The sequence below is a fragment of the Chelonoidis abingdonii genome, chromosome 6, assembly GCF_003597395.2.
Source record: "Chelonoidis abingdonii isolate Lonesome George chromosome 6, CheloAbing_2.0, whole genome shotgun sequence".
In the NCBI taxonomy this organism is placed as follows: domain Eukaryota; kingdom Metazoa; phylum Chordata; order Testudines; family Testudinidae; genus Chelonoidis; species Chelonoidis abingdonii.
In genome coordinates this window covers 79,841,706-79,864,812 of record NC_133774.1, presented here as the reverse complement: position 1 = coordinate 79,864,812, position 23,107 = coordinate 79,841,706, and the positions used below count along the sequence as shown (strand labels likewise).

General features: G+C 38.5%; 1 protein-coding gene across 9 annotated transcripts in view; it reads right to left on the bottom strand.

Annotated features, from left to right (window-relative positions):
• Positions 1-23,107, bottom strand: part of CSNK1G3 (casein kinase 1 gamma 3) — a 161,279-nt gene that overhangs the window by 56,684 nt on the left and 81,488 nt on the right. For all 9 annotated transcript variants that reach the window (XM_032790756.2, XM_032790758.2, XM_032790759.2 and 6 more), the window contains 2 exons: positions 19,016-19,164; positions 17,438-17,672 (listed from right to left, as the gene is read on the bottom strand). In XM_032790756.2, coding sequence (XP_032646647.1) covers positions 17,438-17,672; positions 19,016-19,164 — 384 coding nt within the window. The remainder of the gene's footprint in view (positions 1-17,437; positions 17,673-19,015; positions 19,165-23,107) is intronic.

Below are 23,107 nucleotides of genomic sequence, written 5' to 3'. Positions count from 1 at the left end.
TGCTAGGGTAAAAGTTCTCCGACGAACGTGCACGCACGGCGCGTATACCTACTGGAATGGATATGAGCAAGCACTCGAAGAAGAACTGACTTTTCAGTCGAAACGCACCATTGAAGGAGCACGCAGCTGTAGCTTATTCCTCTATCTAGCTGACCTTAGAGTAGAACTGTGAATAGAATTACTTTGCTGTAATACAATTTTTGTTTACATTAATGAAGTGCTAGTCAGTGTATTAGAATTCCAGAATTCAAGCCACAGTATTCCATTAAGTTTACAAGAGAATAAAATAAGAAAACCAACGAATTCCAAAAGAGAACTCAAGTGATTCAAATTTGAAAAATTCACAAGTGCCCTTTGGTTTCTGAAAATCTGACGATTTTGAAGTGAAAACACATTTCTTATTGACAAAGTATTATTCACATTTTAAAATTACAGATATCAATATATTTAAGAGTCTTCAATATAGGTAATTTAATGATCTTCAGATTATTCAATTATACAATATGATTCCCAAAGATCTTAAAACCAATAGAAAAATTACTGCTGCAAGTCAGCAATATTAGCCTTCCACTACTGGAGATGGAGGCATACAATTATATAGGATTTTTTTTTTTTAATTGAGGTGATTCATTGGATTGAAAGCAGTTCCATAAATACACAAGTAACTCCTCAGTCTCAACGGTATAATGTTGTTTGGTCACCCAGTTTTAAAGCAATAATAGATTACTACTATTAATTATCTTTATAAAGATAGTATAGATATGGCTAATGCTGAACAAACTTATCTAGCCTACTCCTTATAGTAGATCAGGAAGTTCATAGCACAAAATTTGCCTTTACAGACCAAATCTTAAACACAGGGAATTGTGAATTTACTTTGCATTGTGATGTCCTTACATTTTACAGTTGCTTCCCTTCCCAACAGAACCAGTTTTTAAAAATGCTAACTCCTTTAAAAGGACTTGACCTTAAAAAGAAACAGCATTTTGACAAATAGGTAGCATATTTTACAACTGAATTTGAGAAAACTGCTTAACTTGGAGTTCTCTTTCAAAGAACAGTTGATGCTTTGTTTCTAAATAGTGTGTGTTTCACAATTCAGATTTGCTGTATTTTTCCCCTCATTTGTCATGAAGAACAGCTGCAAGAAGATAAAGTACTTTTCTGAGTTGGTGTACTTTTTCCTGACAGGTTTTCCTAAGTTCCTATGGTGAAATAAATTTCCATTTCCATGAACATGATTAAGTCCACAGATGGGAAAGCAACAACAATTTAAATAAACTCTTCTGTTTCCCTGCAAATGCACTTGGTAATAAAGAAGCAAAGAAATGAGAGGTGTCAGACTATAGTATGATGACAACTGTTTCCAAATAGAATATTTATTAAAGTTGTCTAAGCAATGCCAGTAGTTATTTAAGGATCCTATTAATGGTTGCTTTTATGATTCATATATTTTAATCAAAGAAAAGTTTGCTGCGATTAATGTTTCTTTTCCCATCTTTTCTTAAGTTATAGCAAATGTGAAAAACCTTGCTACAAAAATTTTATCACCTGAAGTAATTTGTGTAGAACATAGGGCAGTTTTTTTGTTTAAAATGTAACCAGAAAAAGCCGCACTCTAGGCGGGACCACTTATTTTAGTGGACCGTTTATAGACAAAAGCTAAATGGCCATTACTCGTAGAAGAGAATATGCTGTTCATATGATGTTCAACAGCTAAACCCATTTAATGTGTTCTAAATAATAGTTTGTCTGAAAAAGGTAGATTTGAAGTACTTGTCAATATAAGAGATTAAAATGTTCACAATGAGAAACAGACAAAATTAAAAATATCACCACATTTAGTAGCATACATAAAGTTTAACAATTGTCCTGTTTAAAAGAAAACAGCAAGGAGAAGCTCTATTAGCAGTTCAGATAAATTTGTAATTGTGCAAGATGAACAAAGCCTTACACAATGGAAAGGCGTAAGAAGCATTCTCTTCCAGAGCTGTTCGGTGGGCATGGAAAGAACACACACCGCATCATGCATTAGGGTAATGCAGATTGCTCCACCAGGTGTGCCAGTCTTATTCTGCAGGCTTGTGCAGTAAGAGGACATGTACTTGTCTCCTAACTGTGGAGAGAAGGGCAATGCTTAATTTGCACCAGGGCTGAGCCCCAGTAGCTCTAAACTTGACAGTTCATAGCCCTGGCACGTCTGGGCTTGCTGCATCAGTTATGCAAGTAAAGTTGCTTGAGCCTCGGCATCCCTTTCATTACAAATTAAGCACTAGTGTAGGGGTCGGCAACCTTTCAGAAGTGGTGTGCCGGGTCTTCATTTAGTCACTCTAATTTAAGGTTTCACGTGCCAGTCATACATTTTAATGTTTTTAGAAGGTTTTTTTCTATAAGTCTATAATACATACAACAGTAGTTTAGTTATATAAGTAAATAAGGTTTTTAAAATGTTTAAGAAGCTTCATTTAAAATTAAATTAAAATGCGGAGTCCCCCAGACTGGTGGCCAGGACCTGGGCAGTGTGAGTGCCACTCAAAATCAGCTCATGTGCCGCCTTCAGCACATGTGCCACAGATTGCCTACCCCGGCACTAAGGAAAGGGTAAGTTAGCCCTGCTTGCAAGGATCAGCTCCTGGTTCATGGCACATGAGAGGGCAGAAATTTAAAAGCTCCAATAAGGGAAGATCACATCCTAGTCCTAAATCAGTAGTTCATTATCAAGAAAACTTGACTGAACTTATATTCAAAACACATTTTCTTCAGTTGATCCATCATGCATTCAATTTCAAATTAACTTTTATTGTACTGCATGACTATAAAACATTACATTACTAAGACCTAAAGGTTGAAAATTAATTGCATGAGTCAGAAAATTCAGAGATGATGAAATCTGGACGTTCATGTGTAATATACTAAAATCACATATTGGACAATATGACATTCTTTAGAGAAAAAAATAATTTTGCTTTCAGATATAAGTTGGTTTTCTCATAAAAATCAGTCAGCCCAGGGAACTGCAGCTTCTGGAAGCAAGGCCTCCTCTATACACAGAAATAAAAGTTAGAAAAAGCTTTTGAAAACATTTTAAGATGCATAGCAGGGAGCCCCACTTTGATCATGCCCAAGCTTAAATATTTTGATAACTTATTCTCACTATCACATTTTACTACGATTGTCGTATTCTACACTATTATTATTATTAGATTAATTGTTAATCTGGCTTTTCTAACTTTTTTGGAGAGAGGGATAGCTCAGTGGTTTGAGCATTGGCCTGCTAAACGCAGAGTTGTGAGTTCAATCCTTGAGGGGGCCATTTAGGGATCTGGGGCAAAAATCTGTCTGGGGACTGGTCCTGCTTTGAGCAGAGAGAGGGGTGGACTAGATGACCTCCTGAGGTCCCTTCACCCTGATATTCTATGATGATAAATCTGCAGTACTTCTCCAGAAAGAATCTTCCCAAGATGCAACTGTAAGAATCAAAAATTACTAAACCCTATGTGATTCCGCCAGAAGGATGTGATGGCCACCAGAAACATTTTTCAGAAATAAAAAAAAAAAAAAAAAGCAACTTTCTAGCAAGGGCTCAAAAAGGGGGTTGTCATGCCCTTAATTAACAGACAGACTTTGACATTCATTTTCTTCATACTGCAGTCACAAGAGAGGTACCAATTTTAGAAAATATTCCCCAAACTATAACATACTGTAGAGGTAGATTAATTTTACTTTGAAGAAAGAAGTTTTTATTCAAGAGAGGGGAAAAAAACAAACTAAGAGATTTAAATTCAAGATTCAGGCTATAAAGTTCATATTCTTCCACACACTCAAGTAAATTCTGGACTTGGTCTTAGAAAGTCCAAGAAGATATTGATATATTCTCCATGAATGTTATCTCTCTCTACTAGGGCTGTCGATTAATTGGAGTTAACTCATGCGTTTAACTAAAAAAAATTAATCGCAATTAATTGCAGTTTTAATCACACAGTTAAACAATAGAATACCAATTGAAATCTATTAAATATTTTCAATGTTTTTCTACGTTTTCATATATATTGTATTCTGTGTTGTAATTGAAATCAAATTGCATATTTTTTTATTACAAAATGTTTGCACTATAAAAATGATAGATAAATGAAATAGTATTTTTCAATTCACCTCATACAAATACTGTAGTTCAATCTCTTTGCTGTGAAAGGGAAGGTTACTCGCCTTGTGCAGTAACTGAGATTCTTTGAGATGTGTGTCTCTGTGAGTACTCCACTACAGGTGGAGTGCGTCCTGGCACAGATGATTGGAGATTTTTGCTAGCAGTGTCTGGTCGGGAAACGCATGCGGAATAGCTGTCTTGCAATGCCGCTGGTGGCTCTTCTGACCCGCGCACACCTCAAGCCCCTTAGTTCCTTTTCTCTCGTAGAGCATTTAGTTCTTACTCCGAACTGGAGGGGAAGAGGGTGGGTAGTGGAGCACTCACAGGGACACACATCTTGAAGAACCTCAGTTACTGCACAAGGTGAATAACCTTCCCTTCTTCGAGTGCTGTCTCTGTGGGTGCTCTACTTCAGGTGAATGGAGTGCAGTGCCTTCATGAAAATGGAAGGGACTTCAGAGCTGAGCCTGTAGCTGCGGCTAGGACCATGAAGCCTACCATTGTGTCTACACTCATGATGAGCATAATGGCATACTGGTTAGTAAATGTGTGTTCAGATGCTCATGCAGCTGCTCTGCGCATGTCTAGAATAGGTATGTTGTGCAGGAATGCTATGGAAGCCGCTACAGCTTGTCTAGTGTATTCTGATGCCCACTGAGGCTTCTCTGTTATATAGGGAGTTTTATATCCATTTGGATAGTCTTAGCGTGGGTATAGAAGCACTCTTTGATCTTTCCGTCATTGATATCAATAGTCTAAGATTAATTGAAGGCCTTTGTTCTGTCCAGATAAAAGGCTAGGGCGCAATGGACATCTAATGTATGTAACGACGCCTCTTGGGAGTTGTTGTGTGGTTTCAAATGGAATGTAGGTAAGTGAATTGGTTGGATGAGGATGATATTTTGAGCATGAATTTAGGATGTGTCCTAAGAGTCACTTTGTCCTTGTAGAATAGTGTGTATAAGGGGTGAGCCATGAGTGCCCCTATCTCACTCACTCTTTGTGCCAATGTGATGGCTGTCAAGAATACCACTTTCATAGATAAGTGCAGTAAAGAACACGATGCTAAGGATTCAAATGGTTTTCTGATTAGGCATTTGAGTACTAAGTTTAAATAACATGCTGTTGTGGGTTCATGGATATCCGGGTGCATGTTCTGTAGCCCCATTACAAACCTCTTAGTAGTGGGATGGGCGAATACTGATGTCCCATCCATCTGTTGGTGGAAGGCTGCAAAGTGAACTTTAATCGAGTTTGTAGCCAATCCTGAGTTTAAGGATAGTAAGTAATCCAGGATGATAGGAAGCGGTGCTTGTTGTGCAGATATTTGTTTCGTTTGGCACCACAGGGAAAATCTTTTCCATTTTTGGAGGTAAGTAGAGTGTGTTTTGTTTCCCACTATTAATCAGTACTTATTTTATTTGGTGAGAACAGGTTAATTCCTCAGGGCGGAGCCATGCCTTCAGGTGGAGTTTCCCTGGATATGGATGGAGGGTTAGACTGTTGTCCTGTGACAAGAGATTGTGTAGATGGGAGAGAGTGAATGGCTTGCATATTGCCTTGCGAGTCAAGAGAACCAAGTCTGTCTGGGCCACGTTGGCATTATAAGGCTGAACTTGGCCCTGTCGGTTCGTGTTCTGTGTATGACTCTGAAGATCAGAGGAATGGGTGGGAAGACATATAGGGAAGGGGCATTCCATTTGACAAAGAATGCGTCTCCCAGTGATTGTGCTCCCTGTCCTGCACACGAGCAGAACTTTGAGCATTTCTTGTTTGTTCGTTTCGCAAACAGGTCTATCACTGGAGTTCCTCATCTGTGGAAAATACGATGTGTTATTTCGTCATTGAGTTTCCATTTGTATTCTTGTGAGAACTGTCTGCTTAGTGTGTTCACTATGATATTCAGGCGGCCCAGTAGGTATGATGCTGTGATAATGATATTGTGCTTTATGCACCAGTTCCACGGTTTTAGAGCTTCCGCACATAAGGAGCGGGATCGTGCTCCACCTTGGCAGGTGATACAGTACATGCGATGTTGTCTGTTAAGAAACAGAATGATACAGATCCTATCAGAGGAAGGAAGTGGCAGCATGCATTGCATACTGGCGTAGTTCTAGTAGGCGTAGTTCTAGTAGATTTATGTGAAAATGTGTTTACACAGGGGACCATTTGCCCTGAGTGGTATGTTGGTTCAGATGAGCCCCCCATCCAAACAGGTAGGCATCTGTTGTGATCTGAACAGATGGTGGTTCCTGTTGGAATGGAACACCAGAGAAAACATTCATTGGGTTTGTCCACCAACATAGTGATCTTATCACCTTTGTAGTGGCTGTCATTCTCTCGTTTAGACTGCATCTTTGTGGGACGTGTACTCACTCAGCCATCTCTGAAGGCATCACATGTGTAGCCTGGCGTGTTTTACAATGAATGTGGTAGCAGCCATATGTCCCAATAGTTGTAGGCATGTTCGTACATCTACCCATGGACTGTGAGATACCACTGATATCAGGGAGGTCATTGCTGTGAACATGGCCTTGGTAGTGATGCTCTGGCCATGAGAGAGTCCAGGTGAGCTCCAATGAACTCTAGTTCCTGTACTGGAGTGAGGGTGGATTTCTTTTCGTTGATTTGCAGTCCTTGGGAGAGAACTGTATGTCTCCTGTTCTGTTTTACCTGCATTCTGCCATATATTTCATGTTATAGCAGTCTCAGATTATGACCCAGGACATATTGTTTGTTTTAAGAACACTTTCACTGCAAATCTGACAAAAACACAAAGAAGGTACCAATATGAGATTTCTAAATATAACTACAGCACTCGACCCAAGGTTTAAGAATCTGAAGTGCCTTCCAAAATCTGAGATGGACGAGGTGTGGAGCATGCTTTCAGAAGCTTTAAAAAAGCAACTCTCCGATGAGGAAACTACAGAACTTGAACTACCAAAAAAGAAAATCAACTTTCTGCTGATGGCATCTGACTCAGACAAAAATGAACATGCACAGTCCACACTGCTTTGGATTGTTATTGAGCAGAACCCGTCATCAGCATGGACACATGTCCCCTGGAATGGTGGTTGAAACCATGGCAGGGACATATGAAATCTTTAGCACATCTAACATGTAAATATCTTGCGACGCTGGTTACAACAGTGTCATGAAAACACTTGATCTCACTTTCAGGTGACACTGTAAACAAGAAGCGGAGAGCATTATCTCTTGCAAATGTAAACAAACTTGCTTGTCTCAGTGATTGGCTGAACAAGATGTAGGACTGAGTGGATTTGCAGGCTCTAAAATTTTACACCCCCTCCCCCCCCCCTTTTTTTTTTTTAAAAACACAGAAACTCTACATTTGTAATTTTAACTTTCATGATAAAGAGATTGCACTACAGTATTTGTATTAGGTGAACTGAAAAATACTATTTTTTATAGTGCAAATACTTGTAATTAAAAATAAATATAAAGTGATCACTGTATATTTTGTTTTCTGTAATTGAATGTATTCAATTGTAATTGAAATCAATATATTTGAAAATGTAGAAATCAAAAAATTAAATAAATGGTATTCTATTATTGTTTAACAATGCAATTAATCGCACTATTAATCGTGATTAAATTTTTTTAATTGTGAGATAATTGCGATTATTTTTTTTAATTGCTTGACAGCCCTAATTTTTATCATTGACCTGGAAGAAAACAAAAACATCACTACTAGAGTTTGCAGATGAGAATAATTTGGGGAGGGCTAAATAATGAAGAGGTCAGGTTCACTGATTCAGAGTGATCTAAAGCACTTGATAAATTGGGAGATTTAGATCAAACAATATACGTTATAATATGGCTAAATGCAAGTGTATACATTGAGGAACACAAAATTGTGGAAACTATCCTAGGAAGGTGTGACTCTGAAAAAATGTGGAGCTACTGACAGACTGGTAAGTATCTGGGAGCTTGTGTTACATGAGAAAGGGTCCTCTTCAGAGAAAGAGAACCTTCAAGTACAGGCCTGATGTAATGGAGTGTCCCCATGTAGGTACCCTGAGAGCTTCTGGCCTTCAGAGCACACCAGCAATTTCACATTCTCTCAGAACTAAAGTAAAATGTATACCCCTGTGAAAGAGCGGGCGCCATATTGCTTATATGAGATTTAACCGACAACCTGTCTGTATTAGATCTCACTAGGTTGCACAGATTTGCATCTGTCAAAGAGTAAACAAAACCTTCTTTCCTTGGATCCTTCAGTGTACATCAAAAGATGCTATAAATAACCTGGAGTTTGGATCACAGACAAGGAATTTATAGCCTACAATTTTTCCCTTATCCAAAGCTCACTGTTTTCAGGAGGGCCAGTTCAGACACCATGGACAATCAGATAACTAACAAGCAAGGCTAGATCGTTCAAGCTGCAAGGGGAATTATCTGTAGAAATCAGTTTAATAAAACACTGACATCACAAAATAAAATTAATTGTTAGAATTTAATATTTTTGATCAAGGCTATGTAGGTCAGTATGCTGTATTTTGTGGTCCTTGAAACACTTGGAAGTACTAAGGCTAGGGCAAAGCACACAACTTAATAGTTGCAGTGAATTTTCCATCTGCTGCTGCTGCCGTAGTTAGACAGATGACAAACATATTTAAATTCTAAAGGGGATTTTATCTCTTACAAGTAAGATTCCATGTTTGTCACAGAGGTCATGGAAGTCACAGATTCCTTTCCGTGACCTCTGTGACTTCTGCAATGGCCCCTTCGGTTGGCCCGAGAGCCCTCAGCAGTTCAGGCAGCCCCAGGAAATCGCACCAACAGCTGCTGGAGCAGCCTCAGGCCCTCCTACCCCAGGGCAGTAGGAATTTGAGTATAGGTGGACTCAGGGCTGGGGATTGGGGTACAGGGCGGTGCTTACCAGGGGGAGGAGGGGGCTCCCCGGAAGGGCGACAGAAACTCTCCTCCCTCAGCTCCTCGCTCCACAAGCTGCCTCCGCCTGCAGGCACTGCCCCTGCAGCTCTCATTGGCCATAGCTCCCAGGCGGTGGGGGCTGCACACCAGGGCTTGGGGTGGAGTGGAGCCAGCACATGGAGCTAGGAGCTGGAGGTCGCCGCTTCCCAGGAGCTGGGTAGGCAACCTCCCATAGCCCTGTCAACCCCCCACACCACCCCCTCCTCCCCAAGTTTTAGTCAGAGGTATATAGTAAAAGTCATGGACAGGTCATGGGCCGTGAATTTTTGTTTACTGCCTGTGACCTGTCCAGGACTTTTACTAAAAATACCCATGACTAAAACGCAGCCTTATTTATAAGATACAAAAAAATCCCTATATGAATGAGAATTATGTTGAATTTTTTCTATTCTGAATTCAGTCTTCAAAATAATCTATTTCTCAAAGTCAGTCTTTCAAAAGGATTGTGAGACAGCTGACGATCAATTGAGCTCTCACTGCAGAGTTTTCCTGATAGTATCTATAAATAGATGCTCTGAAAAATCTACACTGTGGTTAAGAATTTTGAGACAAGTAGCAGCTCTAACTTGTTTATATTGAGAAGGCCTCTGACAAGACGCAAAGTCCACTTTTTACTGCGCAAAGAAAGAAGGCTCCTCCAACCTGCCTTTGGCATATTTGTTTTAAAGGATATCTAAAGAGGGTACATCTAGAAGAGGGTAAACTAATTCGCAGCTAGGTTTAAAATGAGTTGGCAATCTTCCACGGACTCAGGGACTGTGAAAGTGGAAGCCTCAAGTGTTTTGTACTGTGACAGACCCAGGCCAGTGTGGTACAGGAGTCTGGTAGAGGGCAAATATACTGGTCACTGGATGAGTAGTTTTCTGTTCCCTGAGTGGCTAGAGCAGGGGCTGCACTGGAGTAATCAGGAACCTGCTAGAACCAATTAAGGCAGACAGGCTGATTAGAACACCTGCAGCCAATCAAGGCAGGTTAATCAGGGCACCTGGGTTTTTAAAAAGGAGCTCACTCCAGTCAGAGGGAGAGCTAGAGGAGAGGAAGACATGTGAGGAGCTGGGAGTAAGAGGCACAGGAGCTGAGAGTGAGAGGCTGTGCTGCTGGAGGACTACGGAGTACAAGTGTTATCAGATACCAGAGGAAGGTCCTGTGGTGAGGATAAAGAAGGTGTTTGGAGGAGGCCATGGGGAAGAAGCCCAGGAGTTGTAACTGTCATGCAGCTGTTACAAGAGGCACTATAGACAGCTGCAATCCACTGAGCCTGGGCTGGAACCAGAGTAGGGCGGGCCCGGGTTCCCCAAACCTCCCAACTCCTGATCAGACACAGGAGGAGTTGATCCAGACTGGGGAAGATCACTGAGGTGAGCAAATCTGCCAGTAAGCGCAGGACCACCAAGGTAGAGGAGGAATTTTGTCACAGTACAATTACCACTTCTTAGCCCGACACAGAAAGCCTTGAGTGATAACCTTCTCTATTGCCTCACTCCAAGCAAACCTATGGTCTTCAGCGTTTTTGTTCATGAGTTCCCTGCCAGGGAGTTGCTTATTTGATGGATGCCCAGGACTGGATTAAATCAGCAAAACAACAACTTTGGAAGGTTGGTGACTATAAATGTCTTCACGGAGCTCCAAGATTCCACTCCCTGGCAAAATAAAGATAATTTCTCATCTGCTACCATTGTTTCTATGTGATGACCAGTTTTAGTACAAGTAAGGTAGAAGTAGAGGTAAATTTCATGTTTGTATGTTTTTGACACATTCAATTGTGTGAGCCTTTAAAAATAACTAAATTAAAAGCAAAAGTGGACAATATAGTAGTGATGATAAACAGAACAGTTTGCAAACATCTAGTGCTGTTATCTACTTACACACAATCACAAAACACCTTACAAGGCATTCCAGTGTCAGGAGTCCAAATCACCCAAAACCCAGTTACTTATGATAATAACTGTGGTTCTTCAAGACGATTGCCCACATAATCCATTCTCAAAATAAGTGCGCTCCTGGTACGTGAACACACAATCGTCTAGAGCGGAATCTCAGGTGAGGCCACTCATCCCTGTACTAGACTCTCTCATACAGTGTTCCAGTGGCCTAAAAAGAGGGAGTGGCCCCACTTACACTGGTCTACAATTTTGAGAAGTCGTCTGCTTCAGAGATAAAATGTGGTATTTATTATGTATTTTGATGTGCTGAATTCAAATATGACAATTAAAACAACTGATTGGCTACTGTTTCTAAGATATTTAAGTTTTACATATTATATCTATGTATATTGTGTAGATAGGTTTACAATTTATGATTAAAATAGGTCTTTTTCATGTGTTTATGGTTGCTTTACATTAAATATTTCACCGTCCTGTTTATGTAACACTTTAAAAATCAGCAAAAGGTTATATAAATAAATTATTATGAAACAAAAGGCAAAACTATTATGTACATAGTTTAATCCTATTCAGTGTCTACTCGGCGCTTCTTGGCTTGTCTCTTGTATTCATTAAATGGAGCATCTTCTTGTCATGTCCAGCAATAGTCTGCAAGCATTGATGGGCTCATCTACCGATAGCATTTCTCCATTGTTGCTACGTCCTGGTGAAATCGCTCGCCGTGCTCGTCGCTCACTGCTCCGCAGTTCAGTGCAAAAAAATCTAGATGAGAATGCAAAAAATGTATCTTTAGTGACCTGTTGCAACCAGGCTTTGTATGCCTTGAGGAGTTTCCACCAACAACCTGTAGTTGTCTGCCTTGTTGTTTCCGAGAAATTTATTGCCCATAACTGAAAGGCTTTCCATGCCGTCTTTTCCTTGCCGACGCAGTGCAGGGTCAAATGCATCATCTCGAAGAAGTTCACGAATCTAAGGACCAACAAAGACACTTCCTTTATCTAGCTTCATAAGTTGGAAATTTCCACAGAGGTACTTGAAAGCTGCTGGTGTTTTTGTCAATGGCCTTGACAAAGTTCTTCATCAGACCCAGCTTGATGTGTAAGTGGTATACAAAATCTTCCTTGATTCAAAGTGGTGATGCTGAAACACTTTCCTCCAGGCCCAATGACTGTCAGAGTGACCAATCTTTCTTGATGTAGTGGAATCTCTTGCGACTATCCCATTCGCAGAGAAAACAGAAGACTGCAGACCAAGCAAGAGAGCAAAACAACCTTCAAATGCCACAAAGCTGCACTGATGTTGGTCTTAGTTTGTGCACCTCAAAAGTTGTTTCATGTTGTCATAGGTTTCCTTCATATGACTGCATGACCAACTGGAATGATGGCAAAACATTGCCATTAGGCAGCAAAAACGCTTTAAGACTCGCTTCCATGAATCAATGAACAGTCTCCACTCATCTGGATCGTGAACGATGTTGAGGGCTGCCATCACACCATCACTGTTTCAGGCTACAAGATCACCTTCCAGGAAGCAGATGGACAAGATCCTTTATGGTCACGGAAACATGGAAACCCTAACAGATCACCTGCCCAGGAGATTCCACTGTTGTAGTCTGGAGCCCAACAGCTAGACTAGAGCCAATCAACAATTTTAAGCATCATTTTCATTCTCAGTGACCCAGAATTAGTAAAGTTTGACTACATTTATTTCAGAAGCATTTTGGCTGTAGAGCAGTGTTACTTTCACTAATTCAATACAGTTCTTCTTCAGAGTTGCTTCTATAAGAAGATGGACAGAAAGTCTGGATTCATATGGATGATCTTCAAACACACTTTTACAGAGGCAAAGAAACTTTTATATTGAAAACTGCTCCTACAAATACCAACTCTTGGGAAATTGAACACTTAAGTCAATCATGTGCATGATCCATTTGGACAGCCTTTCAGAACTGGTAACTTGATCTATGACCTTAACACCACGTATCACACGATGTCTGTGAAACCTGTGGATAGATGTGATCTCTTATATACACATCTAAAGTATGGAAAGTGACCTCCCTACCTGTAAATCAGGCTTTGGGGAAAAAAAGAGGCAGGTTAATGACCTGATTGACATAGAATCAGAGGCCATTTTAGGTAAGAATTTGGGGGAGAGGATGCAGGACCACCTTATAGTACAATCATGCTATATTTCGTTTGCACTGAACACGTCATATCCATGGAGGAAAGCTATGCATCTTCTTACAAATGGTACAGAGAACAGTTACACAAGTGTTCAGATAGAGGTTCCAGAAGTTTTGTGGGAACAAAATTAGAATTACATGGTAGAGCTAGTTTATACACCAGCACAAAACTGGAGGAATCCTATCAGAAACTTGGTAACTGCAGAGTAAAACACATTTTTTTTCCAACCAATTCAACCAGGAAGAAGAAAACAGAGATGGTAGCCAGATGAGCATAATGTAAGACAGTTCATATTCTTCCAAGTGTAACAGTCTAAGATAAAAGCAATGGATCACCATATTGGTTCTACTCACTTTTAAGTTGTCAGAATGAAAATCTCTCTTCCACTTCATCAAGTGGATATATCTACTTGAAAGCTTCCTGCTTTTTGATAGCATATTTTGGACCTCAGCAGAATACTTGAGAGAGACTGGAGCTGAGTGAGAATCTCATCCCAGACCCAAAAGAGAGAAGATATGATACATGAGGACTTACAGTGATGGTATCAATTCAAGTAGATCAGAAGATCAAAACTACAGAGCCCAGGTCACAGCATCTTGGTGCTATCCTGTAACTTTCCAAATAATCTTTTGAGGGAATGAGTACAGAAATTTCTGTCCCCAGTCCAGGAGAGACATATCTGCCACTGATGCTGAGTTCTGCCTGCACTGCAAGTATACTCACTGACATACAGCATTCCCTGTGGCAGCAAAGATCCAGAATGGGCAATGGTGTCACATAAACACATGGAATCATAAGGCCTAATATTGGTAAAAAGCCACAAAATACTTTTCAGACTGGAATTACAAAAGGATTCTGTCTCCATGATGGTATGAAACATATCCTCTCTCAAGAAAGCTTTTGCAATCATGGAGTCTCCACTTAACTCCATCTTTTGTGCCAAGATGAAAGTAGATTTTTATTTATTAGAATTGGAAAACTGTGCATTTTCTTGAGAGCTGAAGATGGGGAAAGTGATCTGTTCAGCTTATTATTTTAAATATAAGCAGACATGGATGCCAAACTGTCTGAAAAAAGCAGTTATGACAATTAGGCATTTGGTGAAAGTTTTCAGTGCCATACAAATACCAAAGGACAATATTCATACAGGTTTCACCGCTACACAGGACTGGGGGTATATTTAATGAGCCAAAACAGATAATGTGAAAGCAGGTGTCTTTCAGGATTGTCTCAGCTAACCAGTTGCTTGAAACTTGATGCGAAGGATCAGCTGCTCCCAGTAGAACAGTACTGTTAAGACGACTTCTGTCAAACTTGAAGTCAGGAAGAGCTTTGCCTCTGGAGCTGGGGGCGGAAATCCATTTTCTATTCTTCTTGGGCTGATCTTGGGCCAACATTTTATCCCATGTGAGGAATTCATGCTTCTCCAGCACTTCTTGGTAATTTGAAATCCTCATCTACTATGAGCAAAGCAGATCAAAGATCTGAAGCCTGCTGAGTTCTCTCACTGACCACTGTCATTACCAGAGAAGCCAAAGTGAGTAAAAATATTGAAACCACCCTTTGAGTGTCCTGATACAGTGAGAGCGAGATTGAGGTTCCCGGACACAAAGGCTAAGCCTCCCTCAGAAGCATGGTGGTTCTTCCTCTACTTCTCCTTCCATCCAGGGACAGAGTCCTGGATGCTCAGAAGCTGATAGCAACTTGGAATCTCCAGCCTGCTTAGCTGGGCTCGAACCAGGAAAATCAGGGCACCAACCTTCTATGTCCTTTAACCCTAGTGAGAGCAACAATCTCAGTGCTGCTTGCGCTCAATACCAAGTCAGGTTAGCAAAGTCTTCAAAATCAACATGCCTCAATGTTGGTGATGTATGTTTGGTGCCAAATTCAACTGACAAAGAGTTTAAAAATCCTCCCTCCTCCAATCAGTTAGATTTTCAGGCAGTACTTCCAGTCTTTGCAGGCTCCCCTGAAGAAAGAGAAGGAAAGCATGTGCCTGCTTAAACTGTGACTTTTGCCCAGCATTGGAGATACTAAACATGGTTATCTATAATAGTTTACATAAAACAAACTACCAAGGGAAGTGGTGAATTCCTTATCTCTTAATATCTTCAAATCAAGCCTGGATGCCTTTCTAGAAGATGCACTTTTGCCAAACAAGTTTTTGGGCTCAACACAGGGGTAACTGGGTGAAATTTAATGACCTGTGCTATACAGGTCAGACTAGATGATCTAATGGTCCCTTCTCGCCTTAACTCTATGAAAAAACAATGTATATTAAACTGCTGCCTGTAGAGTCAGAGGACCGAGACAAGGAAAAACACCTGCAAACAAGAGTAATCCTATTAGGACTGCTTCAGGTGAAGAGGAAACAGCCCAAAATGGCTGGGTCCCAGATGGTGCCTGCAATAGCAAAGGTACAATTTTTTTTTTTTTAATACACAAAAATCTCTGATTATACACATGAAAAAGAAAGAAAGTACTCAAAGGGGCAGAAGAGAGCCGTATTTTGGGCTTGCTGCAATGTTAGCTGCCAGAAAGAACTGAATTTCAGTTGCAGCCATTCCCCTCAGAACTCTAAGCAAGGAAGTATGTGAAGCATGCAGGGCACTGAACACACTTCTGTTTTATATTTTAACAGGAGCAGTATATCTGTAGTCTTGTGTAGTGTTTGTTTTTTTAAAGTATGACACTGAAGCCTACCCAAATCCTTCATTTTTTCTCATTCCTAAAATCCAAGTACAGACTTGGAACTAAAGAAGAAAAAAAAAAAAAGAGTTGGAGGGCTGGGGGTGGGGTGGCGACGCGGAAGGAGAGGCTTAAAAACCTGTCCCTATGAAAATGGTAGCCTAATGCTCTTCACAGAAACAAGAAGTAGGATAAAGGCTTAATGTGTCTACGTGCAACAGGTTCCCTTTAGATAACATTTAAGAATGTGTTCAGGAAGACAAAGGTTAATTAAGTCACACAGGTTATTTCAATATTACTTCTTGAAGAAGCTTACTCTCAGACAACACTGGATGTTTGGTCTCTGCTAGTCAAGTGATTTCTGTTACTTTTGTTTGCTGGATCTGTGTATGTTAATACATTAATAGCTGGGTTCTGTACTATGGACTGCTCCCCAAAAGTTTTATTTTTCTTTCCATGTACATTATGGTGTGCACAAACACAAGTAAAATAAAAAAATTCTTAAATGCATAATCCTTAATCCCTAAAATTAGCTGTGACCATATACAGGTATTTCAGTCACCTACATTAATTTAATCAAAGAGTATAATTCTTTATGCAAAGTGTTCGTTTCATAACTGACACACCCCTACTGAGCACAAGGGTAAAGGACTGAATTGGCATCAAAACTAGAACTACCTTTGACACCAATGAGTGGTCTTTCTCCATGTAAGGGATCAGGCAAGATAGCATGGAAATCCTGTAGTGTTGCTGTCTAAGCTGTACCTATTATTGCATTTAGAAAACGTCAATCCTTTCACACCCAATATATTCATTTTGTAAGTTAAAAAAATAACAAATTGTGATACTTCTAAACAACATATTTTTAAAAGAAATTTAATCACATACTTCATCCTCATTATATAACACGGATGGCCAAACTGTGGGGTGAGCCGCATGTGCCTCTTTTACCCTTAAAGTGCAGCTTGCAGAGCCTCCACCTACCAGACTGGGGAGGGACCCAGGACCTCTGCCTTGCAGCGGGTGATAGAGTTGGGACTTCTGCCCAGTGGGGAGGTAGGACTTGGGGTTTCTGCCCAGGGGAGTGGGGGGGGGGGTACTCGAGGCTTCTGCCCAGTGAGGCGCACCTGCCGGGGCTCAGGGCTTCAGCAGGAGTGCGGCTGAATCCCCAAGCCCAGTCTCAGGTCTGAAGGCCTAAGCCCCAGCAGGTGTGCCTGGGCTCTCAAACTTCTGAAGATAGTCATATGTGGCTCAGAGGGGGGAAGGGGGGTGTCAGGAAGTTTGGCCACCCCTGTTATCTAACCATTCCATAAGACAAAACATACTGTAATATTTGTAAACAGAGTTGATAATGATCTGAGATGATATGGGGTAGGATGACTTTAGAACCAAGAGAATCCTATTTTTATGGTGCTTTAATAACAATTTGATTCAGTGCATAAGTCTTCAGTTTTTGATCAGCACAGATTAGAATTTGTTTCTTTAACAATCCTCAAACTGAATGATTCAGAGGTAAATACTAATTCATACAAAGTTAGTATAGTTGTTGAATTCTAGTTTCTGCATTTAAAATACAAACATACCTTTTCCTAAATGTGTATTTATACTCATGTATCTAGCTGTTCCTGTAAGGCTCTTGTGTTCCCGATATGGTATGTGCTTCTTTGTCTCTGGATCTATATACTCCTTTGCCAAACCAAAATCTATAATATGAATAATTTGCTGGGTTTTGCTTCCTGGTCGTCCTATTAAGAAGTTCTCAGGTTTTACATCTCTGTATATCAAGTTCTTTGAATGGACATATTCCATACGAGAAATCTTTATTAAAGAGAAGAAAGGACAGAGTTTAGTTTAAGCTTCAGTTTACCACAAGAAAGCGTCGTAGATACACACAAGCATTGTTACATCAGCTTTCTCTCTCTCTATATATATAGAAGACTTATCACCTTTAAAACAAACTATAGACAACTATTTTCCTCTCAATATACGCCTAAATACCACTTAATGTTGATGGGACATGAGCACGTGTATAGAGGAAAACACACTCCACCACTTCCATATAACAAAATCTATACTTACAGCTTCATATGAATCACAAAAAAAGAAACAAAGTAAAGTCGACTGTGAGCAAGCTGTAATGAATGCATTTTTGTGCACGTTATTGGACATGAAACTAAGACCTGGAATTAAATTGTCTTGCTATCAGAATCAAGGATCTCTAAGGACATGCAATGTTCTGTACATATAAATTTTAGCCAGTGCATTGCCAATATGAATACGGCTTTCCTCCTAGATGTATAAATTAAGGTTTGAAAAAGATTTTTGTATTTGGAAAAGAATGCTTGTTAAATGATTTTGCATTTGTGATGTTATAAGCCTTTATTGATTAATAGAATCTTTGCCATTCATGCCATAAAATGGATAACCCTCTCTTCAGTGACATTTAAGTAACATGTTCATACTGATTATTTCATTTTAAATGCTATTATTACTGAAATACTGGCATTTAAAATGCCCAAGTGGCATTTAAAATTTTTACCCTGGTGAAAAAAAAAAAGTGGTGCACTATATATCTGGATTTAAAAAGATGTAATTACTTAGTAAATATAAATCTGTGCCAATGAAAATAAAAACATTATTATTTGGCTTTTACTCTCATCTAGTCTGATGGCAGGCTACTCAGAAAAAATGCCTCAAAACCACAGATTTTCCATTTAAACAACTTTGCTTGTACCATCCATTTTTGTATTGCCCTTTCCTAATTTTATGACTAAGACAATGTGTAAGATGGCAAATGCCTATGTTACTTAAGAGTTTAATCTGCTTATTTTAATGGAAATGAGTATGTCAAACTGAGCCGTATGACTTTAGGCTACAATTAAATGAGCTCTTCAAAACAGATACTGAATTTATGCAACTGTCCTTAAAGACTAAGGCAAAAATTATGGCACATAAAAAAATGACAACTAAACAATACTTCATTGTTGGGTGTCCTTTAAAAAGGATTGCAATACAGCCAACACAAGTTAACAGATTGTATACTATAGATCCCTTATCAGATAAATTAGTATTTAATCTACTACAAAGACTGTCCACATACTAATCTAACAAACACGCTCACATTATTAAATATATATAAACTCACATATATTTATACTTACCAACTGTATAGCTATCATAAGAACAGTTTTAAGAGAAAATGTCCTATCACACAGGTCAAACAGGTCTTCCAAGCTAGGTCCCAGTAGTTCTAGCACCATGGCATTATATTTGCCACAAGGCCCAAAATAGTAAACCTGAGGTATACCGTCTGGAAAAGAAAAAAAATATGTATATGTAATTAGTTATAGAGTACTTACCTAAATGTAAACATACACCTTATTTCTTGCTTACAGCAATATTAATTTTAAGGCTTATTAGTTGGATCTATACTTTAAAACGTATTTGTCTGATGAAAGAACTAATATTAAAGCTGTATGAAAAATTATTAGTGTTAAAGCAGTTAACTTCATTATGCCTGCTGTATCCATTTCTCATACCTTCTTCTGGAAACTAGGTATTTGACAATTTTGAAAAAATTAAAGCTTTTTTTTTAAAAAAAAATCAAGAGCTACCCATTAGAGCTACACATTAGACAGTAAGTGCAGATTCAGTTCATGAAACTGTACTTTATTTCAACTATTGTTCTTTAGTTCAGAATGGATAAAAGTACTTTTTTTTCAACAAAAAAATTAGATTTTCTTAAATTGGATTTTTTATATAATTCAAATACATTTTCCTTTTTTAATAAGTGTGTTTAAAATTTATTTTGAAATTATGACAAGCTATGTTAAGGTCTAAACATTATAATCTATTAAAATTATTTACATAAATAAGATGTACTGCGTCAATGAGCCCTCCTCAAATAACAATGAGATAGAGGGTGCTGCTCTTTTTAGTTACATAAAAAATCAAGGGAAAAACATTCTTAATTTCTGAGGTCAGCTCAAGCTTTATAGCAGGTCACAATTTCATGTACTGCATTACATATCTATATTATTTTCAGTCTTTACAACAGAGTGAATGATGGTATTTAAATTTTTCTAAATGTTAAGTACTTTCAATTGCTGTTGTGCACAAAAGGTTTTGCCTTAATTATTTTTGGTTTCAGTTTAGCTAGCAGGTGCAGAGAACGCTTCCTTCATCTGGACTAGTGAGAAATCACTTATGAGTTGAAAAAGCAGAAAAGCTTAATTTCCCTCTACCAATTTTCAAAGGTCTGATGCCTAGTGGGATGTTCAATGGAAAACAATGGCAGTTAGGCACCTAACCATGATTATTATTTTTTTTTAAGTTTCTTTTATGCTGTTAACATCTTTCATCATTAAAACTGGAGAACTAAACTTTAAACTTTATGCTATTGATATTTTGCATTTCTCTTAGCTTAGACAGAAAGAAACAAGCCAATACCTAGTCCATTTCATTTCTGGTTTCTTTACACACTAGCACAAAATAGCAATGCTAGATTGCAAAATGTATGGGAATATTTGTTAGAAAAACCTTCCTAATGATTTATTTTTATTTAAGTTCATGGAAACATTTTGACTTTTGCAAACCTTGTTTTTACAAAACCTAAAGTTAAAGTCAAATGTGTTCTGGCAATATCTCTTCAATGTTACGAATTTAATATACACGATGCAAGTCTCAGTTGCATGGATCTTGCTCACTTTTGACATTTAGTATCTAAATTAAGTCTTATTTGTTTTACAAAAACCCATTTTAGTAAAATATTTTACTAAAATCTGTAGGAAAATGAATAGTGTAAGGATACTTTAAAAACAAAAAGTGCATTTATCTAGACATCCAGTTTTCCTATTATTTTTTTCCATTCATGCCAGGTAGGCTATCTAAAAATAATTAATTTTGGTGACTACTAGAGTTCTTCATCTCACTCAATGAGAAATATTAACAGAAAATATACATAGGAATATGCGTTTCTCAAAACAGCATCCAGTGCTGTAGCCATAAAAGTATCTTTTGGAAGTAACACAGTTACATTAATAAAACCCTATGCCCTGAGTTGAGAAAATCTGTTACTGAGTTTGCATTACTGGCCACGTCTACACTAAAAGCACTCTCTCAGCATAGCTATACCAATATACTATATCAGTAAAGTGCTCCTAGTGTAGATGCAGCTTATATAAGCAAACTGCTATTTTACTGGTATAACTGTGAACTACATAATGGCTGGCATAATGGCTTTTGCTGGCACAGTTTTGTCAGCCGGGCTTCACACTTCTTCACACCCCTGACAGACATATCTTTGACAGCAGAAGTTTGCAGTGTAGACATGACCACCTTCCACTGGCCACATGAATACCTTAAATTACTGAGTCACATAAGAATTAACTACTAATCAATGTACTTTCTGATGGAAACATTTGATAGAATAAATTTAGAAATCAAATGAAGACTGTAACTGCTTTTTAGTACTTTAGAATGGTGTTCACTCTCCCTTTCAGAACTGTAATTACACCTTATTTGGCATCTTTATACTGTTCTCTCTCTCTCGTTCATATCTCTTTTCAGCTTATTGGCACTAAGAATAGTACACAGACTCTAGGATGGTAACGGAATAACGTGATTCTTTGCACTTCTTGGAGATCTTCCTGGGATCCACAATTAGAGCACATGTTGGCAAACTCAAAAACTGGGATGCTAATAGGATTATTTTTATGTTAACTTGGACTGTATTCAAAATGTACTGCACCTAATCGTTTTCCAATTCTTTCTATGTTTGAGTAGTAAATTTGGTAAGAAATGTCTATTGGCGTTTCAACTTAACTCTTTATGGGATGTTTAACATAGTCTTTGTCAAGGCATTGAAACTAAAAGTGAAAGAAGTCCTCCATTATTCTCACTTAAGTATTATGTAGAATACACCCAAATTTATTGCTTTGATCCCAAATCTCAGACACCAGCACCATATTAAAAAGCTGTTAGATGAAAAAGCATTCTGAGTATGGGCATACAAGAATACAAAATATCTAATTTTGATTAAAAATATCTATATATCTAATATTCTCAAAAAACAATATGTTTTCTAGCTTAGTATGATTTATCCAGAGCAGTAATGCAGCCATGGTCATATATCTCCTTAGAGATCATCAGTTGGGTACAACAAACATGTCTGGGGAAAGTACACTCATTGTGTCTACTTGAAATCTCGTTGAAGTTTCCTTTTTAAAAAATTACTTTAACTCATGTACTATAAATGGTCACAAATCCTGTTGCTAATTTTTGTGATTTTATAGTAACATTTTCTTATTTTGTTTAATGTTTTTTCTTGTCGGTCACTCTGTTAAAGACTCATAAAAAGAATAAAAATGACTAATTGACTACACATAGGAAACTATGAAACATCATGCATGAAGTACTGTAATACACACAAAGTGATAAAAGTTTTTCTTTATAATTGTTCAGTTATAGTACTCTTAAGTAATACTTTCAACAGTAAGTAAAAAATTCAGACCAACTCGTGGCTTACGAGAGATAGTGTTCCTGGAAAATTTTACCATCTTCACAGACAAATCTACATGCAGATGGAGCTACAGTTGAGAGTACATATCAGTAATTAAAGGTAAAAATCCATTAAAGGGATTATGTAATTATCCCAAGAACAAATATTATAAATCCATTAAATTTAAGAGGTAAGGATAAACTCAAAAGAAACCCAAACATGTGAAGGTATAAAAATGCTGTTAAGGCATCAAAGCAATCTTAAATCTGCCTTGTAGTGATGTCACACAATAACCATACAATTATGACTGCTGCATATTAGTGCTTGTGATCAAGAATTAAACTGATTTTTAAAGGCACATTAGATAGCATTCATATTTTTTCCTTGTGATGTCACTACAAGATAGTACTAAGGTTGTTTAGATGTCTTAACTATACACCCATCTTTTCTGACACAGAACCCACAAATAGCTGTCCTGCGACTAAAATCCAGCAATCCTTCGCAGGTGGTCTAACACTTAAATGTCTTTAGCCTTGTAGCAGGCCCTTGCATGTGGGCGTGTGGGTAGTAGCTGACTGTGGGTGCCACAAATGTAGCAGTGGAAGCAGCTGCTACCCTCCATATGTGCCCCATTGAAAGCATCTTTCCTCCTTTTTTGCTTGTTACTGGTGGTTGTAGTGAGAACCATTTTGCTAGACGGTAACAGCAAACCAGTTTGGTTGCTGTTCCATCTTCTGAAGACAATTAAGGGCTT